General features: G+C 46.9%; 1 protein-coding gene across 1 annotated transcript; it reads right to left on the minus strand.

Annotated features, from left to right (window-relative positions):
- Nucleotides 1-586: 586 nt before the first annotated feature.
- Nucleotides 587-9,384, minus strand: LOC141918817 (centrosome-associated protein CEP250-like). The gene is made up of 9 exons (XM_074813665.1): nucleotides 9,346-9,384; nucleotides 8,913-8,981; nucleotides 7,911-8,058; nucleotides 7,547-7,716; nucleotides 5,876-6,053; nucleotides 4,595-4,727; nucleotides 4,116-4,259; nucleotides 3,385-3,676; nucleotides 587-2,132 (listed from the first exon to the last, which is right to left on the minus strand). The coding sequence occupies exons 1-5, from the start codon at nucleotides 9,382-9,384 to the stop codon at nucleotides 5,952-5,954; spliced, it is 528 nt and encodes a 175-aa protein (XP_074669766.1). The 3' UTR covers nucleotides 587-2,132; nucleotides 3,385-3,676; nucleotides 4,116-4,259; nucleotides 4,595-4,727; nucleotides 5,876-5,951.
- Nucleotides 9,385-12,882: the final 3,498 nt, after the last annotated feature.

A 12,882-nucleotide genomic window follows, 5' to 3' on the forward strand; every position in this document is an offset into this window, starting at 1 on the left:
GTTTAGTAGTTAAAAAAACCTGACTTCTCCAGAGTACCAGCAGCACTGTACCTCAAGGACTGACTGCTAGCACAATTCCACTGGTATTAAAAAGTTTATATTGGTGATGGATTGTTTATTGCTGCCTGATTCTTCATCTGCCATGCTTTGTTGCTGAGTCCTACTTCCTGACTTTTTGGGCTGGTATCTGCTTTATATAGGTTGTGTCACTTTAGAGATTCTAGGTTGCATTTGTGAGGAGATAAGTGCTACACTCAACATGTACATATTATGCAAGCCTTTATTTTCCTGAATACTCCAGTAACTGGCACATTTCTGTTAGAGTAGCAGCACAAACATTTACCATGTTCTGAATAAAAGACTGTTTATGTGAATTTGTTTTTTTTCTCTTGTATGAGCAAGAACATTGTTTTCTGTAATATGTCAGGTGCCATCAGATGGAGGTACAGAACCAGGCTCAGTGAGAAATACAGCTTCATCCTGTCCTGTTCCTTTAAACACAGTTCTGGGAATCACACCATATAATTTCACCCTAAGGAAAAGGAGGAATGTACATTAATTGAAAAGATGAAAAATATCACAAGAGTTCAGGAAAATCTTTATTTTAATAAAGAACCTCATAAAACAAGATTTTTAATTTCCTTATAGGGACTGATGACTGATTTATGAGCTATCTGATTGCAAACAGTGACTGACCTCTGTGACTACATGCTGTCATATCTTGGTACAACTGCTTATGTGCAGGAGGATTTCAGGCTCTGAGATTTAATTTTCTCTGCAAGAAAGCTGTAGCTTTCTTCTCTCTGATCAGCAGTTTAAGGTAGGGTTTATACTAGGCAAAGCTGTGTTTTTTTGCCACTCCAGTTGCATAAGCTGAACAGGTTTCTGCAAACGTTTAAGCAAGCTTTAGGCCAGTGTTACTGGTGAGTGTGGGTATATGCACACATACATGCACCTCTAGGCTTTTGTGTGCAATCAGTACAGATTTGCGGGGAAAGGGTTGTGCACAAAAACATCAGCAATAATCTCTAATAGCAGCTTCTACAGATCTGCTTTATTCTGACTACTTTTCCTTCATTTTTACTATTCCAGGAAATTCCTGAGTCTTCCAACAGAGTGAGCCTGCTTGGGACTCCTCCAGATCCCGCAGCAGCTGCTCCTCCCGAGCTGCCAGGCCAGCCTCCTTCTGCAGCGCTGCCTCCTGCAGCGACTGCACCTGTAACACAGACGCACAGCGCTCAGGGACAGCGCTGCTGCTGAGGCACCAGAGCGGGACTAGAGGAAGGGGCGAAGGAGGAATTACTTCAAGCCAAAAACCACACTGGAAACAGAACGCACGAGGGCAAGGATTCAAACTGAGCAAAAGAAGCTACAAACAGGTACCTGGAGGCTAAGGGGCCTAAAGGAAGTTTCCCCATCCCCAAAGGAACGGTCAAACTGTCAGGTTTTCGTGCCTTCCAACCTCAGAAATGAAGGTTTCTGTGTGTGTGAGGGTGCGAGTGGCTGGCTGGCAGGGTGAGGTGGCAGATGAAGCATTCCTGCATGGAGAGCGGGACTGCCAGGGACGCTTGGCATTAGAAGCAAAGGGGAGACAATCAGCATCCTTCATGGGGCACCTCCCCAACGCCAGCTGAACGGCCGAGACGGGAGTGCTCCCACAGACTGCCAATAACCAATGTTGTCTCACCAGACTGCTCAGTGCCTGGCAGAGGCAGAAACGCCATCTGGGTGTAAGAGAGATACTGAGAAGCTCCAAAGGAGTCTTCTGTTTCTCCTCAGACATTTAATGCCATGAACCATGAGAGAACCGGGGAAAACCCAGGCAGAACACAGCAGATCCAGCCTCAGTGTGCAGTCTCTGGGCAGAACACAGAAGGAGCGTATGTTGCTGGGAGGGAAAACAAGCTGAGGCCTACAAGCTGAAGGTGGTATTCTATGTCCCTGGAGAAGAGGATGCTAGTGCACAGGTCACCTGGTTGTTCAGCTCTTGTATTTCTCTTCTGTGGTCTGAATGGAACTGCTTGGCCTGGTGAAGAGCAGAAAGAAGCTGAGACACCTTGTTGTGCTGGGCAAGGTTGTTTTCTTCCAGGGTTTTGAGGCTCAGTTCCTTCTCTTCCAGAGACACAGTCAGCCTGAAAGTCAGAGCATGCAACTCATTACTACAGGGTATATAACATTTAATAAACTCTTAGGACTTCCACCACCAAGGGGAAAATTGATTTGTCTGCTGAGGTTTGTCTGAACAACCAGGCTGTTTGTTCAGTCCTCAGCCAGGTTGGCAACCACACCCAAGCACGTGCCCACTACACTTTTTTCCACAGAAGAAAGGTGAATTATTGGCTAAATACCCTACTTTTTTTGAGATGGGAATGTGAATAGAAACACAACAAAGTCTTGAAATGAAGACATTAGGGCAGAGGAAAATTTTTCTTTTCACTAATGAGACTCCAAGGGAGAGGTTTTGTCAATAATGAAGAGACATTTTCTTCCCCTAACTTGTATGTCCTGGTAGGAACAGCAGCAACTGACAGCCAGGTGATCTTTGCAGAGTTTCATAAGACTTGCAGCACCCATATTACTTTCAGCTAGAGAAATGAAGGCTGATACCAGAAGCAGTAATGGAGGTTTGGAGGAAATACTCAGATCCTTACATAAGATGCCAGATCCCTCACGGGGCAAGCAAGAGGGCACAGCCTTTTATTTCTCTTCTTCAATGAAGGTGTGTGTTGAAGGCTGGCAAGACTTTACCAGGTGAAGTACCCTACCTACCCTTTCTCTTCTTTCTTGCATTCCTTGGACAGTCAGTAACATCTGTAACTGTTGAGGCTGGCAGGGACCCTGCTCAAGCCCTTCCAGACACCGGTTGGGATTTTTTGAGGAATGAGGAAAGAGATGGCAATAAAGAAACATGCTTATTTCTTCGGTGCCTCAGAGGGGAATCTGGCTTAGTTCAAAATCATGGTTTTAACCAAAGGCATCAGGATGGAAGACTGATACAGATCCCAAATGTTTAAAATTTACCAGGCCCAAGACAGAGCTGATCGATATATCTAGCTCATTATACTGCAGCTCGTTCTGCCTCCTTTGGTGTGTTTCAGGTTTGAAACCCCTGAAAGTTTCATTTAACAGCATTAACATGCCAACCTAACAAAACACCACCTCATTTTAAGGAAAGGGCTACTCCAAAAGCGACTGTCTTCAGAAAAACTGTAACTGAAAGATTAAAAGAAAATGAAACACCACATCAAGAGAATGAAACATATCTGCATGGACAGTTCAGAACTCTGCTTTTTAGGAAATGCTGCCAGAGCCACTTGGATATGTGAAGATCTGAAAGAGGGAATCCATTAAACAGAATAGAGAGTTTCACAGACTTTCATTTACCTGGCTTTTTCATTCTCTAGGACCTTCAAGGAAGCCTGAAATTCTGTGTTGTGATGCTCCACTTCTCCTCATCGACTCCTTTCCCCCTCCAAAGACTGCAAACACACTTGCAGCATCTTGTTCTGATGTTCTACCTTCTCCCATTGACTCCTCCTCCAGGATCTTCTGGACATGCACAACCTCCAGCACCTTCTGCCTTGACAGTTCCTGTGCCTCACTCGGATCTTGCTGAGCTTTGCGGCCAATCACTTGCCTCTTTGGAGGCTGCTAGTTGAGATGTCAACTCTTCCACCTCAAGTAAAACACAACAAAGCAGTCAAAGACTACAGCTTGCCACTGTCAGCCATATCAGCCATATCATATACTGTGAGGAAAGGGAAAGAACAACTTTAAATTTCACCCTTTCATGAAAGTACCAGATTCACAATGGATACAGCTGGCTTGTTTAAAAATCTAAGTGGGTCACCATGTTCATCTGAAAAAGCACCTTAAAAAACAAGGCTAGCAGTAACAGGCCAGCAGAAATCCATTCTGATGAGTGCTGGCAAACAGGCAAAAAGAGTAGCCCATCTGTCCAGGGCAGCAGCTGGCCGGTCAGTCTCCTTCAGCCCAGCTGAGATGGAGACCACAGTGTGATGGCAGCCAGAGGGACTCACCCCATCACCTGCTGCTCTGCCATGGGGAGAGACCACCTGTTTGATGACTGGAGTAGCTATTGCTGTTTCACTCACCTGGTTTTGTAGAACATCCCTCTGTTGAAGGAGGACATTAATTTCTTCTTTCATGGTTTTGATTTCTTCCTTGTGCCTCTTCTCCACTGCCTTGATCTTACTCTGAGTTTCCTGCAGCTCTGCTTGCAGTTTTTCTGTGATGTTCTGCAAACACAAATGGAGAGCCAGCTACTGGGTCCTGCCATCAGGTTCAGCTTTCTCTTCTTTCTGTCTCAGAACCACATTCATTCAGCCACTTCTGCTTTTCTACCCAGCTCTGCTTCCACTGTAACGCTTCCTTCCTGTTGCTGATCTCTGGAACTCATCAGGCTCTGTGCTTTCAGTGCCTGCAGCAGTCCCTGCCTCCTCAGTCACAGCCCTTAGGCTTTATTTCCTTGTTACTGCCCTTCACTCTGTTAGCTGGTTCTCTCAGCCTCTCTCAGCTTACGTCCAATTGCCAACGGCCTGTTCCTTCAACCCTCCCTACTAGTCAGACTTACCTGCCCATCCTCGTGCTGCTCTTTCACCTCCTGCCTGAGCTCTCCAGCTGCTGGTTGGCTTCTCTTAGCTCTCCCTGAGTCCAAAGACTGTCTCTAATAAAGCACTCTTCTCACGCTTGTTTTCTTGCAGGACCTGCACAGAAACAAAGAGAAGACAGGTTTAAACTTCCCACACAGAATTTGTGTGGCAAGGCTCCAACACCGACAGGCTGACGTGTTCTCAAAGCGCTGTGTTGCTGCTCTCCCAGGCCCTTCTCTGCCCACTTGCAGACACAGCTTCCTAAGTGAGACCGGCAGTATGAACATGGTCCAGCCACAGTCCCCCTGTGATTGAACCTCCAACAAACATCTAACATCTAACAGGAAAATGTGTGGCACTTCTCAAATGTCTCACCTTGCTGGTGAGGGTATCCCTCATCTTCTGCTGTGTCCTGTTTGTCTTTCAATAGCAACTTTTACACCTAGTTAGCAGCAGAGAAAATGCAGGGCTGCCAGAGGGCTGAAGAGAGGCAGCTCCTTCAGAAAACTCATGTATTCCAAGTGAGGTTTGGTGAGAATTACTTCATTTTTAAGGTATTCATTAGACTTTGGTGAAGTACTGACATGACAGGGACACACTGTCATCTCTGAGCACTGCCCTGGCATTTCAATACCTGTAGACACAGTTGGGGGTACTGCAGTCCCCAGGCAGACTCCGTGAAGAGGACTTTGGGTGGGACACAAGGAGGACTCTCACTGTGTGACAGGGTTGCACAGGAGGTCTGGGCACAAAATAGCTTACCAGCAAGTGACTTAAAACAGCCCAGAAGACACCCCTGTTTGACTGCTCAGAAATATTTCAGAGGAGTCTTTAAATTTTTTTTTTTCTTTTGTCAACAATCCTGCCATGTCCCCCTTTCCCCCCCAAACAAAAACCCCATCCTCATGGGGATTCAGTTCTACAAATTCAGTTTGGTCTTTAATGAAGTTAAGGTTATAAGCATGTATCAGTAAAGATCCGAAGAGGACTGTTAAGAGAACTGTGAAGATACTCTGAGGTAAGTCTTAAAAAACCCAGCACAACAGCAGCACAAAAATCTCAACTGAAAGGTGATGCTTCTGCCCGGCTTCCTCTGACAGGTCTCACTCCTAGTCCCAAAGAGAACCCTGCTTGCCTTTCACCTCACCAAATTCAATGTAGAAAACATGTAGGGCATGCTCCACACAGCCTGACATCCAGACATCTCCCACGGCTCTAGCCTTGCAAAAAAGCTACACAAATTCTCCTTTCACAGTCTTTACCTCTTGCTTGGCATTTTCGACTCTGGTTCATTCCTCCTCTTGTTGAGCTCACATGGTAGCAGCTTTCTGCTTCATATCAAACAGCTTCTTCTTGTGCTCCCCTTGTCTCCACCTTCTCTTTTTCCCATTGCTCCAGTATCTTCTGCAGCTCTGAATGATGCCCTTCCCACTCGCTTGCCTGAGGAGTGGAGGGAAAGACTTCAAGGTGAAGTCCCAGCCACGCTCCTCAAAACAAATGTGAAGCTTCATCCCTCCCACAACCCCCCACCTCAACAGTGCACAACAATGGCTTTGTGCTCTCCATAAATCACATCCTGTCAAGGAACTTAAAAGGCGGGTCAGCAGGTAGAAGAATCATAGAATCATTTAGGTTGGAAAGACCTTTAAGATCACTGAGTCCAACCATTATGAAAAGGAGATGTTACCTTCCTCTCTCCGATGGCTGCCTGTTTCCTAGCACCTGTCTCCTCAGGATTTCTCTCTATTCTTAGAGTCTATTTTCAAAGCTCACATCCCTTTTCATCAGTGAAAAGATGTAGATGGACTGCAGGGTGAGAAAGAGACTGCTACCCTGATGCCCCAGTCACAAGACAGGCCACAAACGGCGGTACCAGGAACAAGGGGCCTGTTCCACATGTGTCAAGCCCAGAGATAACAACTCTGATGACAGTGACAGGACAGAAAGAAAGGGAGAAAGTTCCCGTGACTGCAGTTGGCAATGTGAGGAGTCTACTTCATGGCAGACAGGAGTCTGGTAAGATCCTACCCCTTTCCTGCCAGGCTTTGGGTGGGGAGCACCCAACCTCCAGCTAAACTCGCCTTAGGCCCACACTGAATCTGTGGCTGCTTTTACTGTCCTGGCAGAGTCCTGGGGGTCTTCACACACCTTCAGGTACGAGGTTTAGGGTTAGGGCTAGGGGGTCAGGAGTCAGGGGATAGGCATTAGGGGTAGGGTTAGGAGGTTAGGGGGTGCGGGGCTTGGGGGGATGGGGGGGCTTGGGGGGCTAGGGGTTCGGGGCTAGGCGTGGTGGGTGGGGGTTAGGGGATAGGCATGGTGGGTGGGGGTTAGGGGTTGGGGATTAGGGTTAGGGGTCTTGGGGGTCTTGGGGGTTGGGGGGTAAGGGGTAAGGGTAGGGGTTAGGGGTTGGGGGTTAGGCGTGGGGTGTGGGGGTTAGGGGTTAGGGTTATGGGTTGGGGGTTCTGGGCTTGGGGGTTAGGGGTAGGAGGTAAGGGGCTGAGGGTGTGGGTTAAGGGTAGGGGTTAGGGTTTAGGGGGGTTAGTGGTTGGGTGTTAGGCATGGTGGGTGGGGGTTAGGGGTGGGGATTAGGGGTGGGGGTTAGGGGTTAAGGTTTACGGGTTAGGGTTAGGTGGTTAGGGGCTGGGGGTAGGGGTTAGTGGTCTGGGTTAGGGGTCAGGGTTATGGGTTAGGGGTAGGAGGTTAGTGGCTGGGGGGCAGGGGTTAGGAGTTGGGGGTTAGGCATTACGGTCAGGGGATAGGGGTTAGTGTTACGGTTTAGGGGTTAAGGGTTAGGGGTTAGGATTATCTGCCTGGCCCAGCAAGGCGTGACCTATGACAGATGGTTTCTCCCATTTCACACACTCAGGCTATTACTCTTCTAAAGCCAGCCCACAAAGCTTGCTTGAAGAATTCAGAAGCATATTGTTTCCTACCAGGTCTTGCAGGAGCTTGTTTATTTGCACTTCATGATCAGTTTGCCGCAGTTTGAGGGTATTGTTATACTGCTGTTCTGTCTGCAAGAGCTGTTGTACCATGTTTTCCTGTTCCTGCCTCATTAGAGATCGCTCTGCTTCCAGCTCACACTGAAGGCACTTCACTTTCCCTGCAAACATGACAAACGGCAAGATTCAGAGTCTAAACAATGGTTCTGACTTCACTGACCTTAAGCCATCTGCACTTCAGGGCAGGAGAGATCTGCCTCCATCTCCTTCACTCCTCAGAAGCACTGCGGACACAGCACTATTTTCATACCATCTTCCCTAGGCAGGGGGATCATGAGAAACAGGAGGCTCTCACCTTGTATCACCTCCTTGGCCTGCGTGACTGTGTGAAGTTGGATTTCAAGCTGACTCCTGGTGATCTCCAGCTGAGATAAGTGCCGCTGAGCTTCAAACAGGCTGGATTCCAGTTCAGCAGGCTGGATTCCAGCATCTCCTTCACTGACCTGTGAGTTGTCAATACAGAGAGAAATGAGTTTGTTGCTCCTGATGCCCACTGAGAGTTATTCCAGTAAGAAGTCATTCAAGATCCCCACCCCTGAGTATGGAAAATGGGTTACAAGGAAACTTGTATACAGAAAGCATATTTCTGCCATTTAAAATAGCCATGCAGGCCCCTCCGGGGGAATGCCCAGGCTTTGCTTATGACCTAGCATAACATAGAAAGCCCAGCCAAATTTGATCTCAATGGCCAAATCTGAAATTGCTGTTGGCTGACACACGGGTAGCTGTGCCCAAAGTCTGGGCCAACAAGCAAAAGCCTGGTCTCTGCTCACAGCCCTCAGCTCATCAGCGCTTCCAAGCTGCTCTGCAGGGGGACAGAACAAGAGTATTTCCCTGGATGACTCGTGACTTTTTGAATGCTGTTCACAGTGTAGCTATAGGTACGTAACTTTCCAGACTCCTTGTATTTAAAAGGGACTCAAGAAATACATAAGATGATATAGTAAGATCTCCCGCTTGGAGAAGCATTCGTAAGAAATCTGAACTAGATTTTATCTGAACAAGGACCACCTGAAAGGAGAGACAGGCAGCTTTCAGTTTCAACTGTTGAAAGTTCAAGAGACAAACTTGCTGCTTTTCTCTAAGTGTTGCTATTTAAGTAGGCAGTAGCCCAAGTGAATTGTTGCTCTTTAAAAGGGAAGCTGTAGTACCGCAGAGCCAAATTCTTACAACCACAGACTTCAACCAACTGCTGCGTATGACATGCAGGGTTCTGGAACCAGGAGCTGAAGTGACCTCCCTGATCTAACACAGCGCCCTGTGTGCCAGGTTCCTACAACACATAGCACTGCCTCACTAGTACGGGGATGCCATAAAAACCACAGCAGTAGAATTTCACTACTTGGATGGACAATGGAGGGTGTATCTTCGAGAGGAGAATAAGCACATATTTCTGATTGTGCCAATCTCTGGCAGTCCTAAGTAAATAGGCTCCATTTTAGGATAAATAGAATCAGTCTCTAAAACAGAACAGAAAAGATAGAGGCCAAAACTGTGACAACAAAAGGCTCTTGAGAACAACATCTGGCAAGAACAGTTGCTGAATTATTATCTATTGTCAAAGGTTCTTCATAACTAATTTATCTTCTTAAAAAAATAATAAAATTTTTAAAAAGGAGCTGAACATTTAATAGTTTAGTAACAGCCCAATAATTGACCAAACGTAACTCAGCTGGATCAAATAAGAGAAGCTGGAGCTCAGAAGCAGCAGCAGCTCTCAAGAAACACACTGAGTCAAAATAGGTGTTTATCAGCCATCCTAACGACATACTTTGGAGTAATAGTGTATTACTCCATATATCAAGAAACATGAGAAACAATGTCTAAAACATCATTTGTATAACTCTGCAAGTTCAGGAGTCTTCTAAAAAACACCTACAAAGAGGACAAACAACTCTTTTTTTCTCTGAGCAGAACTTGTCACATATGATCTTAGAAAGGCAGAAGGACAGAATCTTGCTCCTTCCCTGTGTAACTTCTCCACGACATCTGTCTCTGAACAGCAGGTGGTAAGGAGTACAGGATGCAGACATCAGTGATGGGCAAGAATCCTCAAAGACGTGAGGATTCAAAAGAGGTTTCCCAGCTGCTGGTGTAACCAGCTGTGGGTCCTGCACCACAGGTAACAAGAGTTAGCTTCCAACCAGAAGGCCCTCGAGATCTGCAGCACCAGCCTCTGGCTCCACCCTAGATGGCAGTGTCCTACTCACAACGTCTGTATGGAACAGCCATCAACAGTCCAACTACTTGATAAGGAAAGATCTATGTTCAAATGCATAGAACAAGAAACCAAAACCAGAGAGAAACTTCAGTTTCAGTAAACGTCTGCAGGGTTTAATTATTACTCAATTCAGAGCCAAGCTGCCTTGCTTTGGACTTCACACAGGAATGTGCAAGGGGGCATAAACCTGAGCCCGAGGCCCGGGAGATGTTTGCTAGTTTTAGCTGCCAGGAAAACAACATTAAAATCATAGTATACTTTTTTTCATTTTGCTCAAGATTCTTTCATTTTCTGACAGTGGAAGGTGAACACATTTAAAAAGCACACAGGATGCAATAAATCCTCGTGTAATGATTACCACCTTTATAATTACAGCCATTATATAATGTCCGGCCTAGGGTTTCCTCCCCGCCCTTACCTGGCCTCTGCCAGCTGCTCTGAAAGGCCCCGTCTGTCCTGCTGCAGGGCTGCCAGTCACACCTCTAGGGCAGCCTTCTCATGCTCCAGGAACTCCTTCTCTCTGGACACCGTGGCCAGTGCGTGCCCCTGGCGAGAGGACTCCTGGCACAGCTGCTCAGACCGCTGCGAGCTGACTCTTGCTGGCGGTAAACCTGAAAGCAGGACAAAATACAGTTAGAGTCCTTTCTCTGGAGTTCTGTGCAGAGCCAGCCAGTGCCACTTCTGCATCAGCTGGAGGAGAAAGAGCTCCTGTACTGAGGGCTGGAAGTTTAAGAGCATCTGTTCTATACCACGCTAATACCCTGGGCTGCCAAAAGGCACTGGGACTGTTAACTTGAAAGTGATGAGTAAGGCCACGCTGGGCTGCCTGGGACCACACAGCCCCTTCACAGCAAACATAAATACACCAGACTACGTGTTTGCATGCAAAAATACGGCATCTTCCAGAACTGCCACCTTGCAAACTGGAATTCTATCAGAATCTGTCCCAGTGCTGGAAATTTTCAAAAAACTTTGAGCAAAAGCAGCTTTGCTCGCTGAAGAAAGTGAAAATACACATGGTTTCTCCTTCTGGAAAAAAAGAAAAAGATCAAAGTGCATTGGACGCAATGAGGTGATGCTGGGCAGGGAAACAGCCCTTGGGGTGATTTACGAAATTCTGGCTGATGCAGCCAAAGAGATGGTAGACTCTATTCATACAGCAGTTCATGTCAACAACACTGTCTGCTTGTTTCACACAAAGAAGTTGTCTAATATACCTTGCTGGTATTCAAACTTGAAGATTAACCATGATTTTTTAGCTTTTTTCTTCAATATAACACCTCTGCTGGGTATTTGCCAAACATACCGTGGACTCCAAGACTGACTATCTAACAGAGAACAGACCATCAGAAACAAACAATTCTCTCAAAGTTATCCCACAATATCCAAGATTGTACAGTATGAAACTGACATTTAAATGATGACAAACTCCCTGGTCTCCTTCAGTGACATGATTCTCTCAAGCTCTTTTTCCAGGGTATCAAAATCAGTTAGTGCAGAGTGAAGAGTGTTGTGTGATCACCTATTTCTCATCTTCCTCAAAGCCTGAAGAGGCTCTAACAGCTCACAGAATCATAGAACCATTTAGGTTGGAAAAGACCTCTAAGATCATCAAGTCCAACTGTTAACCCAACACTGCCAAGCCCACCACTAAGCCATGTCCCTAAGCACCACATCGACGTGGCTTTTAAATATCTTCAGGGATGGTGACTCAACCGCTTCCCTGGGCAGCCCGTTCCAAGGCTTGACAACCCTTTCCATGAAGAAATTTTTCCTAATACCCAACCTAAACCTCCCCTGGTGCAACTTGAGTCCTTTTCCTCTCGTCCTATCGTTTGTTACATGGGAAAAGAGACCGACACCCACCTCGCTACAACCTCTTGGGTAGCTGTAGAGGGCGATGAGGTCTCCCCTCAGCCTCCTCTTCTCCAGACTAAACCCCCCCAGTTCCCTCAGCTGCTCCTCATAAGACTTGTGCTCTAAACCCTCCACCAGCTTCGTTGCCCTTCTCTGGACATGCTCCAGCATCTCAAATTCTTTCTTGTAGTGAGGGGCCCAAAACTGAACACAGTATTCAAGGTGCGGCCTCACCAGTGCTGAGAACAGGGGGACAATCCCTGCCCTAGTCCTGCTGGCCACACTAGTTCTGACACAAGCCAGGATGCCATTGGCCTTCTTGGCCACCTGGGCACACTGCCAGCTCATAATCAGCCAGCTGCTGACCAGCACCCCCAGGTCCTTCTTCCCCAGGCATATGTCCAGCCACAAAGTTGCATGTATGTCTTAAAATACTATTTCAACAATTTCAAGATCTCATTCCCGTTCTTAGCAGTACAAGACAGCAGACATTGACTTGCAGCTTTGTCCTGCTCTCCAGGCTCGAACAAATGGAGTTTTGAAAGTTGCAGACTTCACAACAAAAAGCATAAATAGAAACATGCAACCCCGTGTTTTTTTGACTCAGAAAAAGGGTGAAGAGCTACGCTGTTTGCTTCTTTTGCCACATGGGAGAGTAGCAGCTTCACTCAGATTCCTGGGCAAGACAAATCATCTCTCTGCAGCTTATCAAAAGTCAAAAGAGAGGCCAACACAAGCAGGTGGATTGATGTCATCTGTAGAAGCAGAGGACAACTGAGAGAATTGCAGAACAGCTCTGCCAGCCATCAACACATTTCCAAAAGGCAGTAAACAAAGCTTCTGACCTCCAGCACTACCAAGTGTCTCCTTGACAAAACCACCGCAGAATCCAACAGATTGAGCTTCACTGAGCCGAGCCGCCAAAAGCCCACCTGGAAAGCACCAGGTGTTTGGTCTCACCTGACTGAGCTGCTCTTGGGTTTCTGCCTTCTCCTCTGCCAGTATCCTCAGCTCTACCTGCAGCCCCTCCCGTTGCTGCTCCACTTTCTTCAGCAGCTGCTCCAGGTAGGCTTTCTCTGCACTGAGCTCTTCATTTGTTCTTTCACACAAGCTCAGCTTCTCCTGGTCAGAGATCCTTACTCTCTCCACCTCAGCCACTTTAGACAGAACTTCATTCTCTTGCTACAGC

Source organism: Strix aluco, chromosome Z (genome assembly GCF_031877795.1).
Source record: "Strix aluco isolate bStrAlu1 chromosome Z, bStrAlu1.hap1, whole genome shotgun sequence".
NCBI lineage: Eukaryota > Metazoa > Chordata > Aves > Strigiformes > Strigidae > Strix > Strix aluco.